The sequence below is a fragment of the Eutrigla gurnardus genome (genome assembly GCF_963514095.1).
Source record: "Eutrigla gurnardus genome assembly, chromosome: 16".
Lineage (NCBI taxonomy): Eukaryota > Metazoa > Chordata > Actinopteri > Perciformes > Triglidae > Eutrigla > Eutrigla gurnardus.
In genome coordinates, this window is record NC_139927.1 from 11,640,893 (window position 1) to 11,660,457 (window position 19,565).

The 19,565-nt window shown below is 42.0% G+C and overlaps 2 protein-coding genes across 2 annotated transcripts; one reads left to right on the forward strand and one right to left on the reverse strand.

Moving 5' to 3' along the window:
• Positions 1 to 2,807: 2,807 nt before the first annotated feature.
• tmem151ba (transmembrane protein 151Ba) lies at positions 2,808 to 8,581 on the reverse strand. Its single transcript, XM_084030152.1, has 2 exons — positions 7,957 to 8,581; positions 2,808 to 4,946 (listed from the first exon to the last, which is right to left on the reverse strand). The coding sequence occupies exons 1-2, from the start codon at positions 8,038 to 8,040 to the stop codon at positions 3,504 to 3,506; spliced, it is 1,527 nt and encodes a 508-aa protein (XP_083886278.1). The 5' UTR covers positions 8,041 to 8,581; the 3' UTR covers positions 2,808 to 3,503.
• A 1,507-nt stretch (positions 8,582 to 10,088) lies between these two features.
• Positions 10,089 to 18,256, forward strand: nfkbie (nuclear factor of kappa light polypeptide gene enhancer in B-cells inhibitor, epsilon). The gene is made up of 6 exons (XM_084030517.1): positions 10,089 to 10,808; positions 13,640 to 13,742; positions 15,123 to 15,333; positions 15,818 to 15,906; positions 16,673 to 16,921; positions 17,381 to 18,256. The coding sequence occupies exons 1-6, from the start codon at positions 10,489 to 10,491 to the stop codon at positions 17,447 to 17,449; spliced, it is 1,041 nt and encodes a 346-aa protein (XP_083886643.1). The 5' UTR covers positions 10,089 to 10,488; the 3' UTR covers positions 17,450 to 18,256.
• Positions 18,257 to 19,565: the final 1,309 nt, after the last annotated feature.

Genomic DNA, 19,565 nt, shown 5'->3' on the forward strand with positions numbered 1-19,565 from the left:
AAACCCACAAAATCATGTAAATATAAAAACATGAGCATTCTTCAGTAAAAGAGTATATATCATAAGAACCTAATCTACTTCATACACATGATAAAGGGTTCAGGCATTTGCATGAAAAAAAAGCTTTTACGCTAACAGTCGTCTATGGAGAAACAATGACTCGTTAGGAACTTTCCCGTCAGATTCTGAGTGTTTTTGTCACTGTCGCTGTGTAAACATTGCACCAGTAAACACACTTGGCTATTCTTACACATGACTATGTATGGATCACAGTGGAGCCGTCTGAGAGGCTCGTTGGCTAAAATCATACACTAAATAGATTTTACATCCCTTGTGGAGTTTGCATGCTCTTCGTTGTGGTTTCCCTCTGCTTCTGCACGTCACCCCGCTGTGAATGGGTTAGCACATAAATCCCTGCCTTCTGATCAATGTATGCTGGAATATGATCCAACGCTTCATGAGAAAATGAACCAATTAATGAATGAATTTCAATCCCTGCATCTCATTTGGTTTCCCGCTAAATGCCATTCATGTAGCTCAAAAAGACCACCTATTCGCCATTAAAGGGACAGTTTGACATTTTGGGGAAATACACTTTGGGTTTTTGTTTTTGCTGAGCGTTAGATTAGAAGATTAATACCACTCATCTCTCTGGTAAAGCTAATACAGCCAACAGCCTATCAGCTAGCTCTGCTTAGTTTAAATGAAACCAACGGGATAGATGAAACCAGGCTTGCTGCTAAATGAAGCTAACCCTTCATATATGCTGTATAAAACATCAGACTGGTATTAATCTCCTCATATAACCCTTAACAAGAAGCTAAGTAAGCTTATTTCCAGAAATGTCTGTTTATGAACTATTTCTTCAACATTATAAAAGCAGTGTAAATACATAAGTGTCACGAACCCCAGGACCTGGAGTAAGTTGGGCCAGGTGTTCATAGTTTCACACATCCCCATCATGAATGTTTACCGATCACTACCTTAAATTGGGTTGCACCATACAAACTAATTTTGAGTAGAGATCAGTTAAATATTTACCAAATTTGTAGTAGTTGAAGTATTACAGTTTTCACCAACTAACTGCAAGGTGCAACTAATTAGTTAATGCTATTTATATTGAAGAGTAACAGACGCCTCAATTTGCAAAACGTTATGTCATGAACTGTACAACAAAATAAACGTTAGGTTGTGTAACCTTTGGAAGTCACGTTACAAAGGTCTTTAATTGCGAAGACATTTCTGAAGTTCTAATGGTGCAACCCGATAGTAGCTACTAAGAACTTAAAAAGGACTTAGAGATGGATTAATTAATCGCTGGTGCAACCAAAATCCTGGATTTTCTCTGCTGTATCTGATGGGAACATCAGTAATGTTGAATCAGTTTGGCTCAACGCCCCTGTGTTTGCTGTTATCACACAGCTGATCCTTGCCGAAGACTTAGAAAAGTAAGATAAACCTAAAGTTCAGAGAAAGGAGCGATGACCAGGTTTTGGTATGTGGTTGCAGAGCAGAATCTTTGCCCTGAATACTATCCTGAGTTCTAGGGGCTTGCATAGATGACCCGTGAGTTGTAGAAAAGAGAAGGAAAAAAAACAGGTTAAACAATTTACGGATTGTTTTCATGCAAAACTGTCTAATCTTTGTTTTTTATCACGCCTCACTCCCTTTGACTATTTTCAGTGTATTCTCTAGTATTGCTACAAAGATAGTCCACCAGTCCAAGCTTAACATGGAATGTAGTGAGTATGGCTAATTGGTCACAATTAGCCATACAATTAGCCATGAGTACAGGCTCATTATTGTGAAGATGAGTTGTAACGGGGAGTAATTATTAATGTCCGGCCACTGGCAAGATTCTGATATTTAATATTCTTTTAAATTTTCTTTGACATTTTAATATTTTACACCATGCTAGTTTCTCTTTTTTTAACTGCATGTCTCATGAGACTACGGCCTGTTTGTACATAAATAACTCAAATTTTCCAGTTAAAATTAGCTAAATTGTAACTATTTTCTACATAATATTTGTTTCAAAAGAATGAGTCACTGTTTCCATTGACCATTAGTTGTTGTGCATGGTCTGGATGTTAAAATAATGAGGTCATTTGAGAGGAAGTATGTTTTTTTTTAGTTCTTTAAAGTAATCCAGTCATGTTATTAAATCTGACGCTATCAGCAGTGAATCCAGGCCTCTTCCTATTTCTAGCATCTTTGATGGTCAGCTCTCTGGCTGTCTCTCTGATATGCATCAGTAGCATCAAGAGCTGTGTGTTTTTTTTTTTAAACATTTAGAGCCTGCTTCTTTAAACATTGTGTATTTTACAAGTGTTTCTCCTATGCAGAGTGTAAATTCAACTTGTTTTAATGGGAGGATGTTGAGATGAGATAACCTTAGTTATGGTAGCTTATGCTCTTCAGTAACAGTTGGTCGCTAGGCACTTAAATAAGAAGGTAGGCTGAATAAAAATATTGCCAAATATGAAATTAAATGCATCTTTCAGATTTTAAACTAGCTGAGTTTACACTGAACCATTAATATCGTGTTTAGGTTTATTACTATGTAGTTGGCCATTATAGAAAATGATGTACAGTTTATATTAATTAACAGTTTAAAGAAGTGTTGTTGATTCAGTTTGAAGTTCTTGTGTCCTTTAGCCCTCCTGTGCTAAATTATTCATTGACTGCGCTGCTATATTTAGAGAGCCAGTATAATGTCACCGCAGCCAAGCCGATTTAACTAAACACTCCACCATCTGCATCAGACAAGTTTTATTTATGCTATGGAAATGGATTCATTTTGAAATGGATTCCCAGGAGCATTGACTTTGAATGAACTTAGTTAAATCAGCCAGTATCAAAAAAGTTACACATGCAGATGTTTATGTTTTGGATTTGGGCCCAAGTTAACGTTACTTCGCGAGAGCCATAAGACGTGTATTTTAAAAATATTCCGTCTTGTTAATTGTACTTTGACAAGTAGGCTGATATCTTTGCATTTTCCCCTCATAATTCACCCAATTCACTCGACTCACATGATGTATGAGTCAATGGTTTTCTCAATATTTCTTCACTTCTCTTCATTTCTTGGCAGTTTCTTAGGCCACCGCTGAGTCAAAAACCTATAATAGATATCAACGAATAGAAAGTGTTGCTCTTGACCTTGTCTGTGACGAGGATCTACAAATATGGCATTAACAGTAAGATGTGACTCGTCGCTCGACGTTGCTGTTCCTTGGTTATCTGACTCTTGTCCTTAAGGACGCAGTACATGACACTTTGGCAACTTTGGTCCTTTAAAGCCGCATTGTATTTTTAAACAGTCTCTCATCAGTAGCATCACGTTTTTCCCTGACTTAATCAAACTTGAACAAGTCCTTTTTTGTGGAAACTTGAACTCTGTTGTAAAAGGGAGAAGCAGAAGTGAATGTTATCCAAGCCCTCGTGCCGCTCTGATCCTCCATCGTCATACTTCACGCTCAGATAAGTCTGGCAGCTGCGGGTCATAGTGAAGTCTCCACGCAGGAGCCGTTTCTGTGCAGGGAGCGGTGGTCGTGGTTGAGGCAACCTTCGTTGCGATGTACAATGAGCACTGGGAAATACAGCGCGTCCTGGTAGGCTGGAGGGTTCTCCTCGCTGGTCTGCTGGCCCGACAGACAGTGGGTGCTCTCCGTGGGGCACGGCCGCTCATTCAGGCTCCCGCTGCTCCTCCACAGGCAGCTCCTCCTGGAGCCGTACAGCCGACTCAGCGAGAAGCGGCTGGCGCTGAAGGGGATGCGGGGGCTCCCGGTGTTGCAGATGCTGAGGGCGCTGCGGGAGAAGATGGAGGAGCTGCTGATGGCGCGGTGGCAGCGTTCGCAGTTCTGCCTGTAGCTGCCGTAGCCTCCGCATACAGAGTAGTTGTTGGAGCTCCCCGAGAGCTGAGCCAGATCCATGAGAACCGCCTCTGAGTAGCTGGGCACCAGCTGCTGGTTGGAGCGGATGTGCCACTCCAGCTCCGTGCTGTCGATCGTGTTGACCCGTGGGATGTGTCTGCAATGCGGACGCTCCTCAGATGGCGTTACTGGCACATAGTCAAAGCCGAACAGCTTCTCTACATGGTAGTGCACGCAGGCAGTTCGGTACTCTGTCAGCACCCGCAGTGGCCAGGAGAGGGTGGAAGCAGCTGCCACCCAGAAAGTGGAGTTGGCCGCGTACCAGGGAAGGTGATTAGGGTCAGAAAAGGCAATCATATACTCCTTAAAGTCTACATTCTTCAGGTGCATCCCCTCACGGGCCTCCATGTAGTCATCCAGGCCCTCGTTCTCTGTGAAGAACCTGGCCCGCTGGGTCAGGTAAGAGTTCTCCGTCTCCACATTGGCAAAGCTAAAGCACTTAGTGAACCTCAGCCTGGTGATGGGGAAGTCGTCCAGACCCAGCAGGTGTTTCGCAATGTCCTTAACCCCACAGTTCCCGTAATCAAACTCCGCCTCCGCCACGTGGGTGTTGACACGCTCGTGGTAGACCTGGGTGGTGGTGTAGGCGTCTCCGTTACGGTAGCGCGTCACCTGCCGCGTCCTCCTGATATAATGGTAGCTAATGGCCTTCCACCATATGCAGGGCGTCGCCTGCTGCATTCGCTGGATGCGCTCCGCCACGCTGTCGATATCCACCTTGTACTGCAGCTCGTTCCTGGTGTAGCAGTGCCAGCACTCCACGAGGTAGACCACGTAGAGCATGACCAGGAAGGCCAAGGGGATGTAGATGTAGCCGTTGGAGCAGGGACTGTCGTGGTACATCATAGACTTTCCCTTGTAGGCGCTGTCGAAGGAGAGGCGTGTGACCTTGGTCACCTGGCACCAGGCCATCACCCCGACGCAGCCATACATCAGCAGGGACAGCAGCAGGCATTTCCAGTGAGTTTCCTGACACAAGGATTTAGTCAGGGACTGTTTCTGGGGTCGCTGCTACGAAGAAGATGAGAAAACAGCAATAAGTCGAGGGAACAATTGTAGTGTATTCTGTTTATATAATTTCCTGGAAGTAAATGACAAAAACAAATGTGTGTATTGGCATAACATTTCTCAGAAGACAACTGTCAAAAACAGTCAAAGCAGTTAGGAATATGGTGGCTTATTTTAGCTGCAATTCAACACAGTATATACACTAAAACGCCCATGAAGTTGGAATATTTTGGTATTTGTTTGGTGCTATAAAAGACAAGACATTAGCAAATTATTCCAACTTTATGGGCGTTCCTACATTTGCAATGTAATTGGCAAACCTGCATGACCTAAATATCTGTTGGGTGAGTTAGAAGTTAAAAAGTTTCTTGTGCATATGAAATATTTACGGATATATTCTGTGTTATAAGTGCTTTGGCATAGTTTATGCATGAGATGTGAGCCGATTGCTCATGACTTGGTCTGTGCATGTTATAATCAAAAGGCTCGCCCCCTTTTATAATCACATTCAAGGAGATTGAATTATCTGATTATTGCTGAAGTACAGTTCATGTACCTTGGTGTCAGTAAGGAGCTCCTGTTTGACTGGTGTGTTGGTGTGCACGTGGCCAACGGTGCGCATGTGTTAATATAAATAGGATATTTGAGAATAGAAAAGATTGGGAGGTGAAAAAAAGAGCAGAAGGGGTAGATTCCACATTAAATGTCAAGCCAGCCAGAAAAAAAGCAGTCATTTGACTCTGGCAGCATAAAGCTGGTGCCATCCTTTATCACCGCGGGGCAGAGTAAGCCCCAGTAGCTGCAACAAGAGCTAGTCACGCCTTTTGGGAATGCTGCCACACAAACCTGGCAGACTTAAAAGCCCCGGCCAGGGAGGATGAATTATAACAAAATTCATTCAAAGAATTTGCATAACCGACATTGCACTTGGGCAGAGCTGGCTGTATACAGCCATAAAAAAACGGGTTCTGTAGCAACGCTGATTTAGTTGAAAACAAAAAGGTTGTCCTCTGCACCTCGTAGCCCCCTGCATACGTGTGACCACAACAACCGGCATCACCGCATTGATGTATTGAATTCAATATGTCAGCGCTGTGCTCTTCAAGTGACAGACGAGCATAAATAATAGATGTTTTTCCGCCATAATTATCTTCCCCACCTTGGCTACATGGTCCCCAAGTCCCTTCCCAACCCAAGGCAACGCCCCACAGGGCAACAGGGATTAACATTGAAATTCCCCATTGAGATTAACCCACTGCAGAAGGAGCGTTTACTCACTGGCATCCCGTACACGCTCGACTACTGTAATCAATACAACATGACATACTTTGTGGCTCATGTTACACTTTACAGCCTCTGTTTAAGCAGCAGGGATAATGACGGACCGAATGAAATATTTTATGGAGACCAAATATCCATGTACGTGGCAGTATTCGATTAGGAACGTGCTGTCAAATGAAAGAAAGAAATGTAATTATGAAACAGTAGGCATATATAGAAATTTGCAAATGTGTCAATTAAGGTGTAGCTAACAAAATTACAACTACACGCCGGCTTCAGCCTTGACATAAAGAATTACTGCAATTATACCAGATACGAGGAGATGCTTGGGGAACAGTGAGTTGCAGGCTAACTGGATGAATAGTAACCTGAAAATGACAATTCAGTTTAAAAAACTCCCTGCTTTCGATCACAACAGAGCTGTGCATTAGGTCTGTGGATGGCAAAAGGAAGCAAGTGACTCACCACATGAACACAGCGGTGTTGTCATTTTTGATGCATTAGACAGAGGCAATCCTGTGGCCTGGTTGAATAGCATGAAAGAGCTCTTATTGGAAATACCTCAAACACTTGTCACGCACAGACACTCAAAGCAGATTCCCTACATGGATTTGTTGGAGCAGAAAAATGATCAAGAAGTGGAAAATTTGGCTTCCAAAATACGTTTTCTTACCGCTATTTGAATGTGTTCTGCTGGATTAAACCCCACTTCTAAATTGTGCCAATGCATATGTTTGTATTTTGTCACAATGCGGTTCTGTAAACTTTTATAGGTTGGCTTAATACGCTTTACATTATTTGGATGCTTTCACATTACATTTCCTAAAATACATTTTAAGAAAATGTTCTCCAGGAAGGATAAAATAATTTTAAAAAACAGTCGTGAAATGTAACATGCACATTTTTCAGTCAGAACCTTCAAGACTGTAGAAGCATCAGGATTCGTGAGACCGCCGTGCCGCCTTTAACTAAGTGCCTCTCTCACTCATGTATACTTTCTCTTGACATAATAAGACCAGCAGGGTTATATAAAAACCCTCTTGTGTAATGGATATGTAACTTAACCAACATGTTTGAAGGAGAAGTCTACATGGTGACAGTAAAGAAGAGAGGGGGGGATAGGACATTTCTCACTCTAGCAAAGGATCCCTAATGGATTTCTATTCATGTGCATCTGCTGTTTTAATGGTGTCGGTACAATCTGGGGATGTTGACAGCAACAGAATATGCTTGTTTATCCCAACATTTGCCGCCTGGTCCTCACAGAGAGTTTAACTCACTGTCTTCGTTTTCTTGAAATCAACAGACCCATGTGGATTTAGTTCCTGTCAGGAGTTTTCTCATGGGAAAATATCTGTGTGGAAACAACATATCCTGTCATGTAATAGTGCTGGTGATATTAGACTTTTTTTCAGTTCCCTGAGGACACTTCTGGACCCTTTCCAGGTCCCACAAGGGGTCCCCCAACCCCATTTTGAAAACTTGTCTGGAGGTGAGACAAACAGGAGTATATACATGCACGTCCACGCTCTCGGGTGCGCGCCAGGACGCATACGTTCATATATTAGCCTGCTGTATAATACACTCGTATTAACATTACCGATCCCCAAGCGTTCCGTGTCGGCCCAGACTAATTAAAGGCTTAATATAACCACACACACACACACCTCCCATCCCCCTTTGCGTTTGAGTGCGAAAATTGGCCTCCACATAACAATCAATGAGTCCTCACCTCCTCTCGCGCGCTGTCCGGCTCCTCTTCGGGGACGGTCGTGGTGCTGCTTTCACTGGCCGTTGCAGCCGATGCTGGGGACATGATGACAACGGTGCAAACAACCGGGTCATGGATCTCCTGATGGGACGGGGGTTTTCCGAATCAGGGAGGAACATAAAGCCTGCGAGAGGAGCCCCTCTGCGCACCATCCAAAAGAAAGCCGCGCGGCCGGAGCCCAAATGGGAACGCCGAAAACATGCATCATCCCGGCATCTTCCAGGTGGGCAGACGAGGCTGGGAGTCGCCTAAGGGGAGGTCCGCTCGCCGCACAACGGGCTGAGACACCTCCCGCGATGCAACCGAAGATGCGGATGAATGCTGCGCTGCGAGGGTTGCGATGTAAGGCAACGGCAAAGGCGCCAGTCGGCTCCTCTTCCCTGTTGGCTGTGCCCAAGGCGGCCGGGGAAGCTGTGAAGCAGGACAAAGACGATCGGCAGCGGCACGTGTGAGCAGCCACCCCTACACCACAATGTAAATAACACGCAATTCACAACACAGAGGCGGCACTGCAGAGGAGCCCACCCCCTGCATCACATTATGTATGGGTGATAATAAGTATACCCCCCTTTGAAAAATAGAGGCAGTAATGCATCATTATAAAAAGAGTTGGTTACTGCAAAATATACAGCTAACCCCCCCCCCCCCCCCCCCACAGAGAACTCACTATTATGATTTTCAATTAAAATACATGGAGCCTGGTCCCTCGAAAGACACACAAAGTGGGAACATAATGCAGAACATTTAAAGGTTTGTTTTCTTTTTTGTTTTGTTGTGATTTCCTTTATCTGTCTGTGATTGAATCTTTCTTTGTCATTCATAAACTGTACTAGTTATGCTGCTGTTCAGTATACTGATCTCTTTTGATCTCTTTCAGACTGCAGCCTCTCAACAGACTAAATAATGGCTATCTTTAATATTACAAACTGTGTGGGTTTTGCTGTAGTTTAATAAGAAATAAGAACATATAAAAGAATATCATACAATCCTGCCATGTCTGTTTCTCCTTGGTAAACAGCACTACACAGGAATCCCTTTACCTTACAATCATGGCACACAAGTCCTTATTTATCATGGCCCGCAGTATGGACATTGGACTGCATTGCTGGCATGAAATGGAATAAGTAAACATAACAGTATGACATGAAAACAGATGGTGGTTCTTGGCAGCAGGAAAGGGTTTTCTCTGACAGTCAGTATTGTTTTATAGTCTATATTTATGATGAATCTGGCCCTCAGCAGCAGCTATGTAAGTGAGACCTCTAACGGCCAAACCACAACAAGCATTTTCAAGATGGAAAGGGAAACAAGAAATGATGGCTGGGTTATTCCTGAACTTTTTGGGAGGTGAAAAATTTTAACTTTAAACTGTGCTTACACGTATTATCATTTAATGAATGCATGGCAATCGGCCCACGAAGACAAATATGGAACAGATAGGAACATTTTGTCCCTTTTTGACTGAGAGGAATTGAATAAATGTTTAAATGTATCGATAGAAAGATACTGGAGCTCCCACACAAGTATGCGAAATAACTATCCATACTATAAAATTATGTAATAACTGTATTTTTAGAAATCCAGATTGATATGGTAGCTTCAATCATCATTATTCACTGTCAGTTTAAATTGGACAAGATTTATGTCAACCTGCTTGTTTGGGTTTTACAGCTTCTCAGGAAATAGGGGCCTTAAAGCCTTAGAATAATGTCTGTTTAGATTAGGACTTCCGGTTATGACTTAGAAGAATTTTGCGTGTTGAGCAATATGCTTCACTGAAAGAAACTACTGTGTTATTTCGATGAAAAGATTAGACTTGATTAGAATTTAATCTAAAAAATGAAGACTTGAGCGTGGCTGATGTGAGACTCGACAGCAACAACCACTGAAGTTGTGGCACTTTTTTTTTTTTTACAAACGTTTATTTTGAAAATCTCATCGCTTCCGCCTCTGACTCTTGGACCTTGACGCTCTTCCAGTTGAAGTTTGTGTGTAGCGCGCGCGCGTCTGTGTGTGTGTGTGTTGCTCACGCGCACTGGGGATTCCCCCGCGTGACAAAAACAGCTTCGTGTTTCACATGTCAGCTTATCGCCTTTCATTGCTCATTTGCTCTTAGCCTGAAGCTCATGCTGTTACCGGATATCTAGACGACGGGCGGCAGTTTCGCCGAGTTTCGCTTGCTTTTTAACCCTTTTCACGAGCTTTGGGATGAGCGTACCCTAGTTTGAAACTTTTAAAACACATCTTAGATCGACCCGTAGTGAAGGCCTGTTGCTGCGAGGTCATGTTTTATCGGTTAATGGCATGAAACGGAGCGACTCGTTCCTCTGGTTTCACAAAGGAGCGGCGGTTTCCTCGGGTGTCGGCAGGTTACCCCTCGGAGTCCGGTCACATCGCGGAGAACCGAGCGGCGACAACACACCCGCTAGTTGCCTTTAAGTCCTCGGGGAAGGAGGGTGGAGGAGGGGGAAACCCAGCGAGGCCACCACCGCCATGGCGAGCGACGACTGCAGGAAAGATGACTTGCTGGAGGATAACCGCACGGACTCGGGCATTGACTCGTATCGCTCCATGCTGAAGTCGGAGGAGCCCCGGGAGCCGAGCGCCGACTTCAGCGGGCCGAGGGACAAGTTTTCCACCGGAGAGGAGCGCCTGGACTCAGCCTATGCCTCCTCGTCCATCACCGTCGAGAGTCTCTCGGAGATAGTTGGGGGCTGCACGATTTCCAGCGCCAATGAGGAGCCGGCACGGAGCTCTGAACTCTCTGAGCAGGAGGAGAACTTGATCACAACTATCACCGAGGATGGAGACACGTAGGTTTAGTTGTATTTTCTACGTTCTTATAAATGCAAAAGCAAGTGCTTCCTGAGAGTATGTGTCTTTGCTGAGAGGCCCACTGTTGAATACTGCTGAGTCAAGTTTAAACACGGTGACTTGCGTTTTACAAACTTCTTTCGCGAATGTTTCTCTCGAAGTAGACAATCCCAGAAATAAGATAAGATTTTTTTTTTTTTTTTTTTTTTTTACTATTTGTTATCTTAAATGTATTTAAACATTTTCCAACCCACCCTTTATTCATCAGCTTTTCTTTTTACACCAGTACTATCTATGCATAAAATGTCAGAAAATCCAAACAAACAGCCCCAAAATAAAAACCCACATATATTTGTGTTGCGATATTCTACCAGGGAACAGCAAACCATCACATCTGAGAAGCTGGAGGAGAACGGATGGCATTGATGCATAAATTTGCCCTAAATTGTTACCAAAACCATTGCTGTGTATGATTCCCATATGATTAAAAATACCAATCAATTGGATTTAATGGAGTCAGAGAATAACGTTAATTACGAGGCAAAGCTATCCATGTGGTGCTAGTTTTGAAGGGGATTTCATAGCGGTGTGATACTGCAGACTTTTTCTTTTTTTAAATGAACTTCGTCCTTGTGGTGATGTGGACGGACTCCTGTGAGGCGTCTCTCAGTGAGAAAACAGAAGTGAAACAGATAGGCCTGGACTTCCCCATGCCGCACAGACAAAGCACATGCTGTGAGGCAGCAGTGTGGAATACTTTTCATCCAAGAAACTTGTTGATCAGGATACGACAGTGTGTGTGCATGTTGTTTTATTTCACTGGTGGATCCCAGACATCTAACGTCAGTAGGTTATCTGTCATGTGTCTCAGTTTACGTCAATGAAACTGCTTTTTTTTCTTTTGCACACAACCCAAACAACCTCCACACGAAGTCAGCCGTGTTTCTTGTGTGTGACCCACACTCGGCTTATGTTCCTAAGCCATGCGTCTGTGTTGACGTGAAAGGAGGCCTGCTCATGACTCCTGAATGTAATCCAGTGACTGATGCAGTCCCCAGCACTATCGAAGTGTTGTTGCATCTCTGACCTCTTTTCATTTCCGCTTGCTGGTTGTTGGGGGTCACATGGTTTCATTCTCACACCCTAACTATAGATACCTGGGAGGGGAGGAAAGAAAAAACACCTGAAACACACCACACTGTGCTGCTTAGATTGAGAAAGAATCATGCAAACACGACTTTTCCCCCCATGGGATATTTATTTCCCCCTTTACTTATTATTCATTCAAGTCTTGCTCAAACAAGGAAGTCCCTTTCACACTGAGATATTTGCTCACAGGGGTTCAACAGTTGATTGGGCAGATCTAAGTCTGCAGACATTTAAACCAGACAGTCATATCGTGCCAAATGTTGGGATAGTTGACTGAGGGATTCATTTTCATTTAAGCGTAAAATTGTTCCTTCAGTTCAGCCTTTTCCACTTTATACGGTTTCAAATTGTCATAAAATAATTTTAGCCTGCATGTTTTTGTTGTGTGTGTTTAAAAATAAATATTTTTTTTTTTAAAACACACTGCAGATAATAGTGAAAAGTGCTTAGGAAAAGCAGCAAATTCTCACATTTGAGAAACTGGTAGCAGCTACTTATAACAAATAAAGAATTTCCTGTCATCCAACTAATTGTTCTAGCTCTAGTTATATTTAGTAACGCACCACATAGGTATACGACGAGTTCCCTTTTTAGAAAAGACTTTCGTCATGTCTGAACCGCGTTTACGTGTTGCACAGAATTGGTGATTTACTTTCAGTAATCAAAGGAAAATTGGTAGAATCGTCTTAATCTTTATAGCATTTTAAGCATTGGCAACATATCATGTTACACTTTGATTCCAGCCACTAAAATAATGTTTGGTGTCCCAAATAAATACCAACACGTTTTTAAGGATTAACAGTAGTTGACTTTTATTCCACTTCTATGTATAAATGAGCTCAAAGAAGGATATTTGCATTTCTTTTTTCCTTTTGTGAATCATTATTGTCGAGTTCCCCCCTGGTTATTTATTTTAACATGTCTGTGCAGGATGGATATGTTGAGGTCGAGCACCACATTTTGCTGGATGTGGGTGTAAGAGAATCGAATGACATTTCAACTCGTTGCCAAGCTTTAAGGGAACACAGTAACTGCAATAACACACATTTCGCAGTCGACTATGCTTTGATAAAATCACAGCCTCGTGCTGCTTTGCGACGAGAAATCCGTTTAGGCCTTCGGCGTCTAGTCAGACGTTTGAGACATTTAAAGGAACTTTGATTTTTATCAGTTAGAAATAATTTTACGGATGACGCTCGTTGTGTTGTTGTAGTTCGGTCTAAATTAAGCACTGTTGCTCGCTGCTATTTCCTGCTTTTTTGTAAGAATTTTGTTACAACTTCCCACTCAGGGTTTGAGGTTAATGTGTTGTTATTTTGTCAACTGAAGTGTCGGAGGATGCACCTACGAACGGGTGGTTGAACATGGCCTTCTATACTTTTAATAGCTCGCAGTGCTATCTATTCTTAAAAATTCTTGTATTACTCAATACCCCAAACCACTAATTCTTGCCATTCAGCCCACTAGGTGTTACATTTCGAGGTAGTCTCTTGAGATGAATACTGAGGAAAAATTATGAGGCAACATTTTCTGTCTCTTGCTGAAATGCAGTCTTTTTTTTTTTTTTAACTCTACTACTGCTTTTGTGAGTGACGATTGCTCAGTGTCAGATAACATCAGTTTGCATGAATTTGCGAGGAGGATGCATGATGATGTTTATTTTTCTTTGCCCCTCCTGTAGAATCCTGCACTTAGCGATCATCCACGAAGACGAGTTCATCGCTCAGCAGTTGATACAGCTGTTCCCAAAAGAGGTCCTGGACATCCAAAACAATCTATACCAGGTAAAACGCAACATGACTCTTTTCACCGCACGACCACACTGCAGCTTCTGCTGGAATTTTTTTTTATCCAAAGTGACTTCCTCATAGTCGGCCTCTTGATTGTGGAAACAGTGGGATTATTTATATCTCAGTACTTCCAGAGAGCTGTTGTTCCTCTTTATTTGCAGTCCGTCCTCTATCAGGGACGTCAATGTGGGCGTCAGTGTTAACTCAGAAGGGACTTTGAATGGAAACTCCCCTCCTCTACCTCCTGTAGAAATGTAACCACAGGGAGCTGTGGAGTGTGTCCTTGCGTGGATGTGGGTGGAGGAATTGTTCCAGTCCTTCAAGATGTCAGACCATAGTCTTGCTAGTGCAGGAACCAAGATCACAGACCGAGCAAACTAATAGAACTGTCAAAAGGAAACGTCTGAAGACTCAGCACTTCATGCAATGACTCAGTTAGCCTGGGCCGCTTTGGTTGCCCAACTCTCTGTCAGTAGTCATTCTAAGACCTCACATTTGGAGACATTACAGAGATGAATTCTTCTTTACCCCTTCAAGTTTATAAGAAACGTCCCCCCAACTGATTATGCATTTTTGTGCCCTTTTGTAGTTTTAGTGTGTGTTGCAGGGATGCAGCTCAGTCATGATAAATTATATTCAAAGTTAAAGCCGTCGTGGATGTCTAGCTCTACACCCACAGTAGCTCAGACTGCAGTGCAACCACAACCTCTTGTTTCTTTGTTTTGAGAGGAGTGCAACTCTTGCTTTTTCAGCTCGGGAAGATAGTTTGGTTACATTTTGTTTGTTATTTTGGCCATGCTCCCCCCCGAAGTTTGAACTACCTCATTATTTTTGATCATAAATTATTTGTTTGGACAGTAATTTGTTGTGGCACTGGTCATCTCTGGGACTGGGGAAAAGGGGGAGTCATTATCCTTTATTTTACACTCAGGCTTCCCCTAGGCCAGGGGTAACAGGTCCTCTGGTGGTTGTTCAAAGGCATTCTGGGAAATGCAGAGTTGAAAGACAATGGCTGCATAAAGAAAAACGATGTAATTAGGGCTTCAACTCACAGTTGATTGTTGACATTATAGAACAATGAATTTACATTTTCCGATTCCTCTTTTTGGGGGAAAATGTTGTGAAAAAATGTTGTCAAATTGTTTGTTTTTGTCTAACTGAGCTGCCCAAAATCCAAAGATATTACATTTGCATCTTTCATTTGTTATAAACTTTTCTTGATAAATGACTCAAATGACTAATTCAGTCACATTTTTGTCGTTAATTGACTAATTGCTCCAGCATGAATTGGTTGTAGAATAAATGGTATTTAATTATCCAGAGACATGCAGTTTTTGATTGCGTTCCACAGCTTTTGTCTTTGGTCCTCCTCAGAGCCCTTTGCACCTGGCCACCTACCTGAACCTGACCGATGTGGTGAAGGGCCTGGTGGAGAAAGGGGCCGGTCTGGAGCTGCAGGACCAGGAGGGGAACACAGCGCTCCATGTGGCCTGCCAGCATGGCCAGACAGAGTGCGCCACCGAAATGACCAGAGATGTTTCCCCCAGCAAGCTGGCGCCGGTCCTCGAGACCCAGAACTGGAGAGGTGAGGAAGAAGACGCCAACAACGTATTGCTGTTATTTAGGAGCATATTTTAATGTGTTATTTATTGTCTGTGTATCTGAATTTGAACTTCCCAGATTAATGCAACCCAGATTTTTTTTTAGTGTGTCTAAATGTAACATGTCCTTTTGGAGCATTTAGGCCAAGACTTGTCTTTGATGTTGTCAACCCTTCGATGGAAATAATTAATTTGCTTGCCATTGCTCATTCAGTATAGCATTATAGGAAGCATCGAAATGGAAGTTAATTTGTCACATTCAGTTTTTGCTTCATCATCGTGGGACGGATTAAATTGGAGGCTGTATATTCTGGGCCCACAGCTTTGTTTAGAAATGGCAACCAGACGGTAGCATGTCTGCAAAAGTAATTGATCTGCGGTATATCTTCAAGGTCTCAGTTTGATTTTATTATTTGGTGAAAACCTTTTATATCACATTTATTTTTATTTTTTTTTACATCATTGCAGGTCTCGCCTGTCTTCACTTGGCTGCACTGAACAGGCAACATCAGATAATAAAGATCCTGGTGAAAAAGGGAGCAGACCTGAACGTACAGGTTAGTCTGTGAAACGACTTTACTGCACCGTATAGATTGTTATAATTTGTATTAACAAGATAATACTATAATTTAAGGGTCACACATGACCCCGACTCCAACCTGCTAACCGTGAGATTTAAGCTACATGTTGGTGTCATGCTACATTGTCTCTCGGCATATGTTTGGAAGAAAAAGAGTGAAGGAGAGGATGAAAAAAGATGACAGTTTGTTTAATTAGTCACTGGGTAGAGTTCCCTGCAGTATCCTTCATATGATCCGGCAATGTGTTAGTATTTATAATCACACTTATCCCTTTCAAACTGTGTTTACTGCCCTGCACTGATGTTGTGCTCTCCTCTATAAATCTGCTGCACCTGTGCAATGCTGATAGTGATATGAGCTACACTCGGGGCTTCCTGTAGGATTCACAGAGACGTAATTAGATTCGAGATATGATTAGGCCGGGCTGGCCAGCCTCTCTTCACGTTCTATTGATGGAAGGGAACATGGCGGTCAGTCCCACTACCCCAGACATTCCTCTCAGTTTAAATCATCAGCTAAACATAACACTGAGCCTCACATCCGGCTTTTAATTGTTATTATTATTATTACTTAATGCATCCTTTTCATCCAAGCTTGCAGAATGCACATTTAAAAGAACTATATGCATTCTTTCAAATAACAAAAAATAAAACTAACCAAATTATTCACATTAAATTGACATACCTGTTTGTGTGGCTCTGGAATTTCTCATTACACGGTTTGTATCTCCGGCCCTTCGCAGGAAGGAACAAGTGGAAAAACGGCTCTTCATCTCGCCGCCGAGCTGCATGACATCGCATCGGTGAAACTGCTGCTCAGCAGGGGAGCCAACGTGGACGCTGCCATGTTTAACGGGTGCACGCCCCTGCATCTCGCGGTAGGGCGACAAGACACCGCCATCGCCAACCTCCTCTGCCAGTCTGGCGCCGACACAATGCTGCGAAACATGGAGGATGAAACGGCACTGGATCTGGCTGACGGCAATGATGACGTGAGTTATTTAATTGCTCGTTGAGGGTAAATCTTTGGGAAACTGCTGTTATCTAATGACTATAATCTATATATGGGCGAATATGATCCCCCACAAATAACACTATTTACTCGTGTTTGAGTAGCATTTGCTTACAAACGAAACTTCTGAGCTTTTTTTAGAAAATGTGATAAAGAAATGGGTTTAGGAATGAGTGTAACAGACGGGGTAGAGAAGTCAGGAATTGTGAAAGATGTTACAGAATAACACCAGCCCTTAAGTTTCTATTCTTCATAAAGTATTGAGAGCTCCTGTATGTGAGACTTGAACTCTCGTCACCTTTACGTCCATTAATCCACCTGCAGTAATTGCACATACTGCTTGTCAGATATTTTGATTTCCTATCATCCGGTGAAAACAGCAACAGACGATTAAAGGAGGCATCAGTAAAACGGGACTTCTTGTATCCTTGTCTTTCAGATTCTGGCTCTATTTCCTTTTGATGACATCCAGATCTCCGGGAGGTCGGTGGTCAGTGTGAAGTTTTGAGCTCATAGGCTTTACAACAATCGTGAAATTGACTGCCGCTAGAACAATTTAATTTTTTTTTTTTTTTTAAAGCTGCATTTGAGCTGAAGCTTTCATTAAATAGTGCCTCTGTATGTAGTAGGTTCTGATTCTGTATTTATCCATTATCTAGACAAATATACATACTGTATAAATCTTACTTCCCTCTGAAAAAGAGAGTGATTCTGCTTAATTGAAGACTATGATCTATGATTCTCAGTCATTGGTTCAATTATTCTGCTTCATCTGTCTCTATGTGAGTACCAAACTATCTATTAATGTGTTCAACAATGTCCATCAAAAATTCTACCTCTTTATCATATTAACACCATTTAATGACTAGAAACATTCAAATTGCTTTGTTTCAGTTTCTCAAACTATATCAGTGCCATGATTGCATTTTTTCTTCTTCATGGCCTTTCATTGTAGCCAAACAAAGACTTTTTGAGGAATGCAATCAGAGGCAGAACAAACTTAATTTTTTCATTTACTAAATACAAAACTTAGGACCCGCAATCCTATGAAAACCAACTAATCACAACCTGCTATTTGTAAGAAAAGCTGGAACCCCACATGAAAATGTATTGACACAAAATGCAGCTTCATCTTTTGATTTTTTTTTTTTTTTTTAGGTTTGCTACTTCATGTTGTGAAGCCGTTTTCTCTATTTATCTCATCTTATCCTGGATCTACAGTAACTGTTCCTTTACTTTGGTGTGTAATTACACTGTCCTTTCTAGTAATATAAGCAGTTTGTTTATTTTGTAATAAAATGGGGGGAAAAACTCACTGTGTATTGTACTTTTTTTTCTGGGTAGAGAGAATTTCTGGGACATTTTATGTGATATCTGTTCACACCCAAATGATCATTATCCACCGTCTGATCTCCACTTCTTGCTCCAAGTTTATCTAAAAGCTTCATTGAAGAAATTCCAGACAGAAGAAGCAATATGAGTTTTATATGCCATTGTAGGCAAAGGACAGGTTTGCTAATTGAATGGGATCTTGGATCCCTTTTTAGCACACCTGTAAAAATCAGTATTTTTTACTTATGCATATACAGCACAGTTAAGACATCATATCATAAATGTATACGATAAATGAGCACTTCATGTCCAAACTCTTTCATGAAAACACTTGAGTTCTGCTCTTGTTTCCTGTCAGATGTTTTTGTTAGGTGTATCTTTTGTTTTCCTGTAAGTGGCTTCTTCCTCATGGCGACTAGAAAACAATGACTGTGGAGGGTCTGGAAATTCCACTCAGCTGTAACTCTTTTATAAGCGCATAACAACCGCAAAGAAGGCTGGATAGTGAACTTGCAAAATGTCACTAGCCAGAATAAATCTGACAAGCTGTGTCTGCGTCTGTTCGTCTATCCTCTGGTCAGGTGAACGGCGCCATGAGGGTTTGACAGTGGCAGATTAATGTGTGCAAACAGAGTTATGGTAACAACTTCTACAACGCTACACCTACCTCTGTGGTGAACAGAGAGACGAGAAACTGTACCTACTTCCTCATTGGGCCTATGGCCTGAAGCTATTTGAGTTATACTGTTATACTGGTGCTGCACACAGGCTACAGTATGTTAAAACCAACAAAGGTGTTTTTAAAATCTTTGATATCACTTATCATTAATCAATGCACCATATTCCCCTCCTCTCAATGAGCTAGGAATTTGCTTTAATAATGCACCATTAAGGCTGTGATATCTTTAGTTTGTTGCATTGCTGTTTTTGTTGCATTTTAGTATTAATACTATGTTTTGGTCCTTAGTAATAAAATATATTTACATCTGCAAAATAGAAAACACCATTGGAATTACTTTTTAACATGAAGGCTTAACTAGTGCATGTTTCCAGAAACTTTTGTTAGGCTTCGTAATTCTGATAAAAGGCACTTAAGGGAAAGACAAATTATAGACTATTACAGTAAAAACAGTAGTGAGGAAAGATCCTCTACTTTAGGAAATGTAGTGGAAATACTATAATGTAAAATTCACTGCATTGCAGCCTTTCCCATAGCAGTCATGTTTACATGTCATAGCAGAAAAATGCACAGGTGTAAGTAATAACAATATTGCATTCCATTTATATGCGTA

Excerpts from the sequence above, each read along its gene's own strand:
- tmem151ba (XM_084030152.1), bottom strand. The coding sequence starts at position 8,040 with ATGTCCCCAGCATCGGCTGCAACGGCCAGTGAAAGCAGCACCACGACC. Across the intron at positions 4,947-7,956 it reads CGGACAGCGCGCGAGAGGAG|CAGCGACCCCAGAAACAGTC; the intron begins GTGAGGACTCAT and ends TCTTCTTCGTAG.
- nfkbie (XM_084030517.1), top strand. The coding sequence starts at position 10,489 with ATGGCGAGCGACGACTGCAGGAAAGATGACTTGCTGGAGGATAACCGC. Across the intron at positions 15,334-15,817 it reads CGAGACCCAGAACTGGAGAG|GTCTCGCCTGTCTTCACTTG; the intron begins GTGAGGAAGAAG and ends ACATCATTGCAG. Across the intron at positions 16,922-17,380 it reads TGGCTGACGGCAATGATGAC|ATTCTGGCTCTATTTCCTTT; the intron begins GTGAGTTATTTA and ends CTTGTCTTTCAG.